Source organism: Manis pentadactyla, chromosome 8 (genome assembly GCF_030020395.1).
Source record: "Manis pentadactyla isolate mManPen7 chromosome 8, mManPen7.hap1, whole genome shotgun sequence".
Taxonomy (NCBI): domain Eukaryota; kingdom Metazoa; phylum Chordata; class Mammalia; order Pholidota; family Manidae; genus Manis; species Manis pentadactyla.
In genome coordinates, this window is record NC_080026.1 from 94,466,056 (window position 1) to 94,478,886 (window position 12,831).

The 12,831-nt window shown below is 53.8% G+C and overlaps 1 protein-coding gene across 4 annotated transcripts in view; it reads left to right on the forward strand.

The window, feature by feature from the left end:
- Positions 1–215: 215 nt before the first annotated feature.
- CHST3 (carbohydrate sulfotransferase 3) overlaps positions 216–12,831 on the forward strand; it is a 42,883-nt gene continuing 30,267 nt past the window's right edge. Inside the window, exons 1-2 of one of the 4 annotated variants that reach the window (XM_036928742.2) lie at positions 1,336–1,465; positions 5,296–5,454. Coding sequence is in view for 1 of the 4 variants with exons in the window: in XM_036928740.2 (XP_036784635.2) it covers positions 702–1,465 (764 nt within the window). In the remaining 3 variants the exon portion in view is untranslated. The other 3 variants (XM_036928740.2, XM_036928741.2, XM_036928743.2) reach the window with 3 other exon arrangements.

Sequence of the window (12,831 nt, forward strand, 5' to 3'; positions counted from 1 at the left end):
TGCTCTGGACCCAGATAATGAACAGAGACCTCTATCTTATCCTACCTGTGAGTATCGGTCTTGGGAGGACTGGGTCATGATCCATTCTAATTGGGTTTTTCATCTACAAATGTTGAGAATGACAAAGGGAGGCCAAGTGCAGGTGCTGAGGTTTTTACTTTTGTGGATTTTCCTACTTCTTTACAGGAAATGACTTATGTCTAAAACCTATACTATCCCATTAAATGCCAGGACACTGTTAGAGAGGCCTGATTAGGTTGCTAAGGAAGTTAGAAGACTTCCTAAGTGTCGGGAAGACTGGAGAAAAGCCTCCCAAGCCAGAATCAAAGCCTGGGAGGCAGGGGCATGGCCAGGATTCTGGCAAGGAACAGAGGCTGTTTGTGTTCCAATACCGAGTCCTTCACCACACTCCTAGTGAAGCTGGCCTTGTACGCCTGAGCTGAGCTGGCGCTGCCCAGCTGGGGACTGCCCCTCATGCTGGAGGCGATGGGGTCCTCACTCGTTCAGCAGCCCCAGTGGTGACCTGTGACCGCCCAGAAGGGGAGTGCTGTGGTCTTTGGAAGCCCGGGGGTGGGGGCTGTCATTTTGACACCTTCCCCATTCCCCCGGAGGGGCGAGAAGACCCTCCCGGAGCCAGAGATGGCCAAAAACCCATGCAGCCAGAGGGTCTCTCCGGGGAGGCATAGGATGGGAGGGCCGTAATGGCTGGGGGTGCTCTGGCAGGGCGAAACCGCAATGATCTGCGCGCCGCCTCTCCCCCCACCTACCCACCCAGGGGCCCGGAGCTCCTCCCAGCTTTTCTGGGAGCGGATGGGGGTCCGAGCGGCCAAAGCGAGTCCCGGGGGAGGGGCGGGCCGAGGTGCAGCGCCTGGAACAAAGACCCACTCAGGGGTCCTGGTGAGCGCGGCTCCCCGGGGACGGGGGCGGGCCCCCTCCATCATCAGTTCCTCCTTCTCCGCCCCTTCTTCCACTCGGAGGCCCAGCGGGCGCGCAGCCTGGGCTGCGCCAACTTCACCACCAGTTCCCAAGTTGCCGGGCGCTCAGGGGTGGGAGCTGGGTGGGCTGAGGAAGAGGAGGAGGGCTCCCCAAGCGCCTTGGACGCCGTTCAGGAATCCGCCGCCGCCGCGGGCCGCTCGTCGGCCCGGGCCCGAGCGGGGAGGGCGCCAGGCAGGACCGCTCGCTCGCTCGCTTGCTGCGCAGGACGTCGCCCGCCTGGCGCCGCTTCCCGCCCGGCGTGCGAACCCGCGGGGCCGCGCCTCCCACCCACCCACCCACCCACCCAGCCGCCACTGCCGCTGCCCGCGGGGAGGGCGCAAATCCCAGGTCGTGAGGGATCTGGAGCCCCAGAGCTGCTTCTGCCGGGTTCTGCAAGAAAGGAGAGCAAAGTTGCTAGTGGATTCTGCCCGCGCCGGACCCAGCCGCGAAGAGTGGGATCCGCCCCCGCCGGAGGAGGCTTGGCGGCCGGGTAAGTAGGGCGCCGGCGTCCCGGAACCGCCTCTGGGGCCCGGAGGAGGCCGCCCAGCTGTGCGCCTCTCCACCTTCCCGGTCCGGGTGCGCGCGCCAAACTTTGGAGGAAGAGGGGGCGAAACCTAGGGTGGGTGAGAGTTCCCGGCTCGGAGAAAACTGCAGGCGGGCACCCAGAACCCCTAGACCCACTGCACCCAGACTCACAACTACCAGATACACACAGCTCAGCGCTCCAGCCACAGACACACGGCGCACACGCTTCTGAGCACACCGCACAAGGACCAGGCACACGCCACAGACCAAAATGCACAATCCTGGGAGCGTGGGGGTTTGGATCCCTAGACCAAGCGTGCCCTCCTGCTCTCCGGTAAGTCCGCGGTCTTGGCCTGCTGCCCCTGCGTCCCCCGCAGTGTGAAGCCCCAAAAGCGCGAGAGGCAGGGCAGAGGCTGACTTGTCTTTGGAAAGTCCTGGCTCGGACCCAGAGGAGGAGAAGTCGGGAGGGGAAAGCAGACACTGCAGGCGATTCTCCGGATTTATCACGAACAAGTTTGGTTTGGAAACTCGGTGTCTGGGTAATGTGTCTGGGTGTGCGCAGCCCTTCCGGAGGCGAGGCCAGGAGGAAGGAGGGAATGATTCATAAACTCACAACCGGCGTGCTGGGGTCTGTGAGCAGAGTGGAAAAGGCTGGCAGGCCCGCATTGCGCTGGACAGCTGGGTGGTGGCAGTGACAAGGCCTGCGAGGGAAGCACAGACCCTTCCCCCCAGCGGATGTGCTTCCTCAGAGGGACTTCCAGGGAGACCCGCTGAAGAGATTGCAGGCCTGGGGTATACGTAACACGGCTTGGGGGATGATGGAGATTCCAAGGTCAGGAGAGACCAGGGCTGTCTGAAGCCTTATTTTAATTGCACCTGAAGTTGTGTTTGTTTTCGGATACTGTGATGTCCTGGCACCACAGGATGTTTCAAAGATTGCCCTGGACTTAGAACAGTGCCTGGCACATAGTAGATACTCAATAAATAGTTGTTTGATGAATGATGACACCAATATTAGCGTTTGTTAAGCCAAGCCTGGTGTCCTCAGCTGGGTTGGAATTGGGCTTCCTGCAGAGGAGGGAGCCCTTACTGTTTCAGAAAACCCTGCCTGATTTGTTTGGGGGCGTGGCGCAAGCAGCAAGTTCCACTGTGCCCTGGGGGCTGGCATCAGGGACTTAAATGTCAATTGGCCTCTGCTCCCCTAAGAGGGGCAGCAAGAAGGTCTCCATTTCTACATCTGGCTAAGCTAGGGGTGATGTGGGATGTTTCTTCCTGGCTCCTGGTGGCCTGGCTGGACATGGGTCTCATGAAGGGTCTAGGAGCTGTGTCCTCCAGCAGAGCGAGGCTCCTTGGCAGCAGCAGGTGAAGGGGATGGGGGAAGGGGGTGTTGGTCATAATCCCTGTAGTGAGCATTGGGTGGGTTCCTCTGTGCCAGCTGGCGTGAACTTCCCAGAGGAGCAGAGACACATCATGTTCCTGGAACTGAGATTGCAAGGCATTCTGGGGAATGATTCCCTACTGGCATGGGAATGAGAACATGCAAGGATGTGGGGGCTACCTGGCTGTGTGATCACAAAGAAATGTATGGTTCCCCACCCTGCCCCTTTGTGACTAGGTTCAATGTACATTTCAAGCTTCTAAATGGTCTTAATGCTGAAATTAGCAAAGTATGTGAGCAGCACCCAGAACTGTGGCCCCAGAAGAGAGTGGGAGTGATCAGGGCTTGGCCAACCCCAATTTCAGATGGAACACTGCACCCAATCCTTTTCCAATATCACCTTTCCACCTTAATTATGTCTTCTGTGAATCAGGAGCTCTGCATTCATTAAGCCCTTACATCCCTATGAGGTTAGCGTTTTACAACCATTTTACAGATTAGGAAACTGAGGCTCACAAAAATTAAGTATCTTTTTTGAGGCCACCTAGCTGGTTAGAGATAAAGCCAGGATTTGAACCTGGACATTCCAACTCCGGAAGCCATGCTGTCTCCACCATGCCAGGCTGTCTCTAAGGGCCCTGCCTGTTTTCCATGGCAATAAGGAAGCAACATTGATGCACTTACTAAATGGTCCTGATGCCTCTGACTGCAGTCCTTTTCCCCCACACATTCTGCCCAGCTTGGGTTACACTCTGGGCCATGGGAGTCAAAGGCTGGGCAGCACAGGCTGATAGTGCCTTCCGTGTGGATCTGGGGTCAGCAGATGATGGGGGGTTTGGGAATCACTGCAGGGAGATGTTGCAGTAATTCCAGAGAGAGACGATTCACTGCTCATCCTAGAAGTAGGGATGAAGCTTCCACCTGTGACCGTAGTGTCACATGTTTGAGTTTGGGAGAAATTGCCAGGTAAACATCCTCAAATGGATTACTATATTCCTTTCCCTTTTCCGCCCTCACCTGACCTCATCTGCTCTCATGTGATGAAGTCAAAGGGACATGTCCCACCCCTGCCACATGCCCTGGAAAGCCAGACTCCTCTGTAGTGTCTGGTCCTTAGGAGAGATGGATGAGGCGGAACCTGGGCAGCCTGGGGGGTGGGGTCGGGGGGTGGGGGGTGGGGGGTGATAATCACACAAGCTATTCTGACACATGCCCCCCAGAGGGACAGAGATTATTGTCCCCACTTTACAGATGAGGAAATGAGGCTCAGGGAGGTGCAGTGGGTGTCCAAAGTCACAAAGCTAGGAAACGGCAAGACATGCAGCCTTCAAGGCACACCTGCAGGCACTTAGGGGCAGCGGGTTTTCAGCCTTGTTGGTATTCTATACCCCACCCCACCCCCGGCCAAGGGCTGAGAGGGGTTACTTCTCCTTGCTCTGCCCATCCCTTTTCTCTGCCCCAAAAGCCCCTGAAATGGGTGTCCACAGTATGGGAAAAGCTGGTGACCTTAAACAAGGAGCAGAGGATAAGCCCTGACCAGCTGGCCCATGCCCACCTGGGTGAGCTCTGAGAGGCTTCACAGCATGAGCTGCAAAGGTGCTGGAGCCCTCTCCGCTCTCCACTGTGGAGTGGCCACTCCGCCCAGGATGGAAGCTGGAGGCTGGGTGTGGGGAGAAGTTGCCCCACCCAAGGGGCAGGGGCTACTCATCTTTGTACCCCTGGCTCAGTCCCAGTGTCCAACATGTGGAGGTATTTGGTAACATTGTCAGATGAAGGGTAAAGCCAGGGAGGTGCTGTGAACAAACATCTCTGCTGGGAAGTCATAAGGCAGGTGAGCCACGGGGGTCTTAGCCTCAAGGAAACACTCAGAGAAGGTTTTGCCCTTCATGAAATCACACAGGAGGGAAGGAAAGCAGCTCTCCCTTTCATTCCTTAAACAAAAATACTTGTGACTTTTTCTTCTTTGAGGCCTAAACAGATGACAGAACACCACTTGTCCTGTCCCAAGCAGGCAGATTCTGCAGCTGAGTGTGGGGTGGACCCGGGCAGGCTGGACAGTCTGTCCTGTGCTTGAAGGTGCACACACTCAGCCTTCGTCTCCATGGCCCTAACTCTGGCTGGTTGCTCCTGCACACCCACCGCCATCCCACAAAGATGGCTGTGTGCTGAGGGACTGTGGGTTTCTCTGGGCCCTGGGAAATTTATCACTGGGGTTCCAGAGGACTCTCTGAAAAGGATTTGGAGGGAAAGTGTGGAAAATAAATAAGCCAGTTCCCAGTTCAGCCCCTCTTGAATGCCACAAGTAAACAACCATCTCAGAGGCCAGCCTGGAAAGCTCTTGTTTTGACCTCCGTGGTTACACCTGGCTCACTGGCTGCCTTCACCAGCTCCCTCCTTCCCACCCCCTCTCTGCCCAGACCCTCCCCCTTGACTTTGGGAGCCTCAAAAGTCAGGGAACACACCCACCAGTGGCCTGTCCTTGTGCTGAAGGCGTGCTGGCAGCTATGAACTGGAGGAACATGTGGGAGGACCGACCGGCTGCCCCTGGGGTTGCAGCTCAGCCCCGCTCCATCTGAGTAAGTCTCCCAGCCCGGGTCTGCTCAGTGAGGCAAAGGGTGGTCTCTCCATCTGTGAGTTTGACTTTGATGATGGCGAATGGTGGGGTTTTTTTCCCAGTTTTGTCAGCTGGAAGCTTTGTTCCTTAAACATTAGTTTAGAGAGGACAGATCAAAGCTAATTTACACCACCGATATCCCTCCAAGGTGGGGCTAACATGTGAAGATACCTTCAAACATCATACATTTACATTGTAGGGCTCCTTAGACTAGCTAGAATGTTAAGGTTCTTTGCTTTTGACTGGAGTGGTATCAGCTTAGGCACATCAGTTTAGGGTGCTGATGGTGTAAGTTTACACCATTGGTTTCAAGAAGCTCAATCACTTTTGTAAGTTAATTACTATGTGGCATAGGAAGCAAATTCATACTAATTTAATAACTTCAGTTTATCCCCCTGACCTACTCTAAAACCCAACACTCAGTGAAAAGAATAGAATCACGGCTCTAGCGGGGAGCAGTTCCCTGAGCGCCCTCACCTCAGACCCTGGGAGGGGCTGAGGGGCCTTCTCCTTGTATGTGGCTATGCAGAGCTAGGTCAGCAAATAGAAACCTCTGAATCAGGGGAGCAGGTCCTGCCTCTTTTGGGGAGCCCCTTTGTCCTACAGCTGCCAAGCCACTAAGAGGGAACTTGGGGGTGAGCCCAATAGTCTGTAGCCTTGGTGAGAGAGAGAGAGGCTGCACACTCACATACTCACAGACTATTGTGCACATAGCCATGGGTTGTATTACACATACACACACTCTCAGGCACCCCCCCCCCCACTGCATTTCAGTAAACAGCCAGGTGCATTACACACCATAACTTTAGGAGGCACTAGTGCTTGCACACACACACACACACACACAGATACACAAACACAGGGGCACATTCATTCCAAAAGGCAAATTATGTAACAGTTATGAGCACATATTCTCCAGCCAGAATGCCTGAGGTACTGCTTAGCTGTGCAATCTTGGGCAAGTTACTTAAAAACTCTCTGTGCCTTATTTTCCTAATCAGTAAAAGAGGGATGGTAATAAGTCATAGGTAATAGGGTTGTAAGTAGATAAATATCTGTGAGGAGTTTAGAAATGTGCCTGCACATAGTGAGAGCTAAGTATGTGTTATAACTATTACCACATGGTCTGCCCAGATATTCAGACCCAAATGCACAAGATTTCTTAGAGAGGTACTCACGAATTTGTCAGTGAATCATGGGAATGGGATCAATCACTTTGTCCTTTCTGAGCCCTGATTCTCAGGATGGGTGGCATTTGCTATACTAGACTCAAATTGTAATTTATTAGAAAGATAATTCCATCTTCCCTCAGGAAGATCATTATTTTAAAACAGTGTGGGTCCTAACTCCCCAGAGAAGAGTGTGATTCCTTTAGCAGCAGGGATTTTCAAACTAAGGGTTCCTGTGGAGCCCCAGAGTTCAGCAGGGACCCTTCAGAGGCCTGATGGGAGGGGGACTCCAGGCCTCTCCCTCATTCATGTGCTCTACATATTGGACTTCTGAGGAAAGTTCTGATTCATAAGAAGGCTCTGCATCTTAGATGTTGAAAGCCTCCCTCTACAGGCTGACCTGCTTCTGCCCTGTGTGTGCATGCATGCCTGTTCTTACATGCCATGCGATGGCTGTGCCTGTACCAGCCCACACAGCTCCCTGAGATTTGACCCCAGGCCTCTCCCACTCTCTTCTCTGTGCCCCTCTTGTCCTTTCCTCTCCAGCTGCCTCACCATCTGCAGGATTCTGGAAAGTGCTAATATGTCTGAGTCAAAGCAGCACTGAGGAATATTTTGAAAACAAACTGGGCCAGCCCCCTAGCTGAGAATGCAGATTTTCAGCGAGGAATTTCACAACTCTGATCTTCCAGACAGTGCCTGGACAGGGCTTTGAGCCCCTGGCCCTCCTGTCACTGCAGGGTTAAGGACAGACATGCTTGAAGAGGCCCAAGATCAGAAACCTGGAACACATGAGTCAAGAAGGGGATGTTACCCTGACAGGGGAGGAAGAACCGAAACACCCATGACTGTGAAGGTCAGGCACCCTGTTACATGTTTTTCTGAGAGACGGGTGATTTTTCTTTCACTTTCCTCCTTGCATCTGACACAGGTGTCCAGGGGTGGGCATGCAGGAAACAATGTAATGATAGCCAGCGTGTGCACCACTGTACACAGCACTTGGGGGCCTGCACTCACTGAGTCCGCACAGGAAGCTCTCAAGGTCGGTACATTTGGTAGCACCATTTTATAGATGGGCAAACAGAACCAGACAGGCAGATGAAGTTGCCGGCATCTCCAGCTAGTGTGCAAATCTGGGTGTCTGAGCTCTGCAGCCTGGCTGGAGTCAGTGCTCTTAAACTAATCCTGCCAAGATACCACCTGCATGGTGTCCTGCTGTGGCTGCAGCCTGAGAGGCAAATGGCACACAGGAACAGTCATTTCATAACTGTGGCCGGGCCATCCTGCTGACTTCTGGCTGGGAAGCTCTGGGGAGGCTGGCTTCAGGGACAGACCCTGGGGGCACTACAAGTGGAAGTCAGAGCTGTGGCTCTCCCCAAGGCTGAGCCTGGGCAGGGCATTTCTGATGGTACAACAGCCTCTTTTGCAAGGCTGGCCATCAGCGGATTGCTGCTCCCTTTGGCAATGACCCCAGCTCAGGAAGTGGCAATAGATGGCAGCAGGAGGGATTTAAAATAGTAAAGAGGAACTGGCAGAGCCGGGGCCTCTCTGTCATCCCTGGCTGTTCCAGCAAGACAAAAACCCCACCCTGTAGTAAGCACCAAGCTGCTCACGATGCTGCATAGCTCCCATGATCTTCCAGAGAATATTATACTCCAGCCTCATCTTTTGCCAGCCCTCACCTTGTGCTCAGTGTTCCAAGTACCAAACACTTCATTTCCCAGACACACACATCTGCTCTCTCCTTCCTTTTCTTTTGGCCATCTCCCAGTCATCCTTAGGTCTCAGCTTGGATGTCACTTTCTGGAAGCCTTGTTTAGCAGCCCTCCCAAGAGCTGCCTGCACATCCCCTCATCACACTCTCCCCTGCTGTTACCATTGCTGGGTTTGTGGTTTGCACGGGACAGTGAGCTCTCTGAGGCAGGACAGGGTCTGCCTTGTTTACCTTTGTGTCCCCACTGCTTAGCACAGCCCCCTCCATGCAGTGAGTAACCATACCTGACTGTGGAGCCACCAGTGACGCAAGTGAATGAGGTGGACGTGACTTGGGCGGATGCAGGAGGGGTGGATCTGCTCCTCCCAGGACAGGATGCTCCTCTTATGGAGGAATCTGTCTGGGCAGAGGTGGTGGGAGTCCTGGTGACTTGGAGAGAGTGGCTGACATGGACCAGAGCCCCTGTGTGGGACAGGGAGGGAATGGGAGAGTGGGACCCTGGGCAGATGGCTTCTTGCAGCTGGTACCCTGATGGCGCCGGGCTGGGATCCTGAGGATGAGCCTGAACCCCTACCAGAGGCCCCACTGAACTAGGCAGGCTGATGGATGGCTACACTAGAGGCCCACTACTCAAACCCATCAGCAAGGGTTCCGGTCCTATTCCCTTTGTAGATGGACGTCCATTCAGCCTCTCCAGGGTTCAGCCTCCTCAGGCAATGGAGGCCTCCCATGGCTGAGTCCTTTCCCCTGAGCAGAGAGAAGGGAGCCCAGCTGGAAGGCTGCCTCCCTGGGGGTGATTCCAGATACAGCCCTTGAGCTGTCCTTGCAGAAGAGGCAGAATCCCAAGCACTGGATTCTCCTCCATGCCACCTGGAGAGCACATATTAGGGGGCTTTAGCCAAGGCCCATCCTGTCCTGCGGTTGTATGCCTGACATGGTACAAGGTGGGCTGGGGGTAGCAGAAGGCCCCTCCAGGCTAGAAAAAGAGAAGAGAATTGGGCACAAATACCCACCTTCAAGCCCAACTGTGATGAACCCACAAAGGTGGACATAAGGACCTGGGGAAGGCTTCTTGGAGGAGGTGGGCATTCCAATGCAAGAAGGGAACCTGGACAGAAGCTGAGGGATGGGGAAATTTAGATTGAATGAGGGGATGGTGAGGCGTCCAGTGAACTTGACTGTAATATGTATGATGCACAAAGAAGAGAGAAAGAGGTGAGGCAGGATGGGGTGGTGGTTATGTATACAGGCTCTAGGGCCAGGCTGCTCACGGGAAACCCCACTCCTCACTTACTGGCTCAGAGGGGTTTCCTGGCCAGCCTCAACTCCCTCAGCGAGAAAGGGAAGGATCATGTGTGATCACTGTCAAGTGGCTTGACCTCTCTGTGTCTTAGTTTTCTTATCTGTAAAATGGAGATACTAATAGTACACACTACATGGTGGTGATAAGAGAATAAAATGTGTTTCTATACAAGTGTTTATAACAATGCCTGGCACACAGTGAACATCAAGAAAAGTAATCTGTTATTCTTTTTTTAGAAAAGTAGCTACAAAAGTGAATTGAGGTTGGATCAGAGAGGCCCTTGAATGTCATACTTTCCATTTGCTAAGCACCTGCTGAATGCCAGGTACTTTACAGACATTCTCACCCCACACAACCCAGCAAGGTTGTTAGCAATGTCTCCATTTTACAGATGAGGAGACCGAGGCTCAGGGAGGCAGAGTAACCCACCTGAGGTCCCTGGAAGAGTCAGAGGCAGTACTGAAACTCAGATCTGTCTGGTGCTTAGGTCTTCCCTCGATGTAGAGATTGGACAGACATGACAGAGGCGGCATGGGGACATGCCCTGGACTTGGGCTGCAGCCAGGAGCAGAACACTGATGTTGGAGCCATGGGTCCCTGGGGCAGGGAGAGATGCTGGACAAGCCTGGGGATGGGGAGGCCCCAAGGCTAGAGCACATAGCTCTCTATCGACAGCCCGGGGCAAGCCATTGGGTTATTTTGATAAAACATGCCATCACTGAGTCTCACTGTCTGCTGCCTGCCTGCCAGTCTGCCCTCTGTGGTCCTTCTGGGGACTGCACACCCAGTGTCCTGCAAGCAGACTCTCACTCCCCTGGCAGCAAGGCCAAGTCAGCTCTCCAGCCTCCTGTCCTGGGTTCCCCTCCCCAGCCGCTGTCTCCCATCCTCCCGCCACTTTGCTCCTTGCCTGGGGCCCCCACCTCACCCCCACTCATAAATCTGGCTGAGGCTCCTGCTTCTGGAAGTGGTGATGGGCATGAAGAGCTTCCAAAAGGGCCTCTAGGCCAGGGCTCTGGTTGGAATTCTGGATCGGGAGGGGACAGCTCAGGAACCTGTGGAGTTTTTAGAGTTGCTTTTCCTTTGAGAATGGTGCCTGCTGTGCTGTTGGAATTACTTTTTAAAAATAAAGCCAGGTTGAGCTGTGTGCCCCGCATCATGCCAGATCCCAGCAACTTCTGCCTTCTCGGCCCAGTTGAAAATCTGAGAGCTCTTTATGAACTAATCCTCAGGCTGAGTGACTTATTTGCATGAGGTAGCCCCATTTTACAGGTGTCAACACTGAGGCCCAGAGAGGTTAGGTGATCTGTCCAAGGTCACATAGCCAGAATTAAAACCCTCAGCTATTCAACTTCAGACGTGCCAGTGCTCTTAGCCACTCCACCATCCAGCCACAAGTGAAGCCACCAGGAATCATGGGAGGTGGGGTATCCCAAAACTTTGCCTGCCAAATGGTGTGGTGCAGACAGGAAGTGCCAGGAGAGTTTTCATCTCAGAGTGTGGGTCACTCCCTAGAGCTTTTTGGAGCTTGTGGATCCATTTAAGTAGCAGAGAGCGCCCAGATTCCTTGGCTGTACAAACCCTGCTGATGTGGCCATTTGAGGTGAGACACTCTCCTCTGGAAGGAGCTTGGGGGAATTGGGGGCGCCTGTCCTGTTCCTGGTGGGCCAGACCTGCGAAAGGAGTCTGAGGCAAGTGAGGGGCCGAGTGCCAGCCTCCTCCACCCAGTCTGTGGGCCGTGCCAGGCTGCTGCAGCTGCTCCACAACTCCCAGCTCCGCCTGTGCCGCCTGCAGCAGCGGGGAGGAGGGGCAGTGGCTGGCCTTGTGCTGAATGGCGCCCTCACCACAGCCTCATAAGGGAGGCATGATTATCCCCATTTTCCAGATGAGTACACTGAGGCTCAGAGGGGTTTCCTGGCCAGCCTGAACTCCCTCAGTGAGAAAGGGAAGGAACCAAGATTCTTAAGCCTTCTTTCTGCAGAGAGATGGGAGGGAGCCTGCCCTCTGACACTGAATGGGGCAATAGCTGGCTGTGTTCTCAGCCCTGCATGTCTGATTCATTCTGTGGTCACTGTGTCCCTGTGTTGCAGGGCAAATGACCCTCTGGAAAGCTCAGGTTTCCTTGGGCCATGAGTCACTATTTTCCAGGAGTACTTTTGAAGCCATAGGGGCCCTCCCCAGGCTTTGGGGGACACCCAGATGGCAGCCCCACCTGGTCCTGGCAATGCTTGCCTGTAGACGGGCGGCATGGAAACAAAGGGCCTCCATGAGAGACCTGGTCTGGATGTGACCCGGCAGGTGACACCTTGCCTTGCTCTCCACAGACAGGTACCAGACTCCCAGAGGTCGTTCTGCAAGATCTGCAGCCTCAGGGGTCCCTCATCGCCTTTAACACCCAGGTCCTGTGTGCCTAGCACAACTCCAGTTGCTCTCCCCAGGGATTCCACAGTCTGTAGGGCACTTCCTCCTGACACTTCCTCCCTTAGCCCTCAGCAGCCCAGCACATGGGAGGTGACCCAAACCATTTACTCCCCTCATCAGTGTCAGGCCTGGTTACTACAGTAATAATATCTGGAGAGTTGTCACTTTTCTCGTGGAGAGGAGAGCCTGTGAAGTTCAACTGTAGAGGCAATTCTGCTCACACTGCTCCCAAATATTCCCTTCGGGCTTTGTCTCTGCTTAATTCAAAGGCCTGCTAAAACGATTTTCCAAAATGAGAGTCTTACCTCAAAAGAACTTAACCTCTATAGGTAGAAAACTGGTACCTGCTTTTATTTTTATTTTTTTAGTTTGATTAAATCTCATAAAGTAATATACACCTATGATTTGGAACTGGGAAAGTACAAAGGATATATGGTGAGATCTCCTTCCCGTGCCTGCCCCAGACCCCCAGGTCTCTCCACAAAGGCAGACAGTGTTACCAGTTTCTTGGTGTCTAAGCTGCTTTTAAATTGTCCAGTTTTAATACAATTAAAGTCATACTTTACTAGGCTTCCTGTTCCACCACTAGTCAAACTGAGGCATAACCTGGGGACAACATGAGGCCTCGAGTCCCGCTTTCCGGGTTAACCCGCACAGGCAGGTCCACCCTTCCCCACCCTCATCCTGCGTGTGACCATAGGTCCTCCCCTGCTCCCTTCCTCTCCCTTCTTTCCT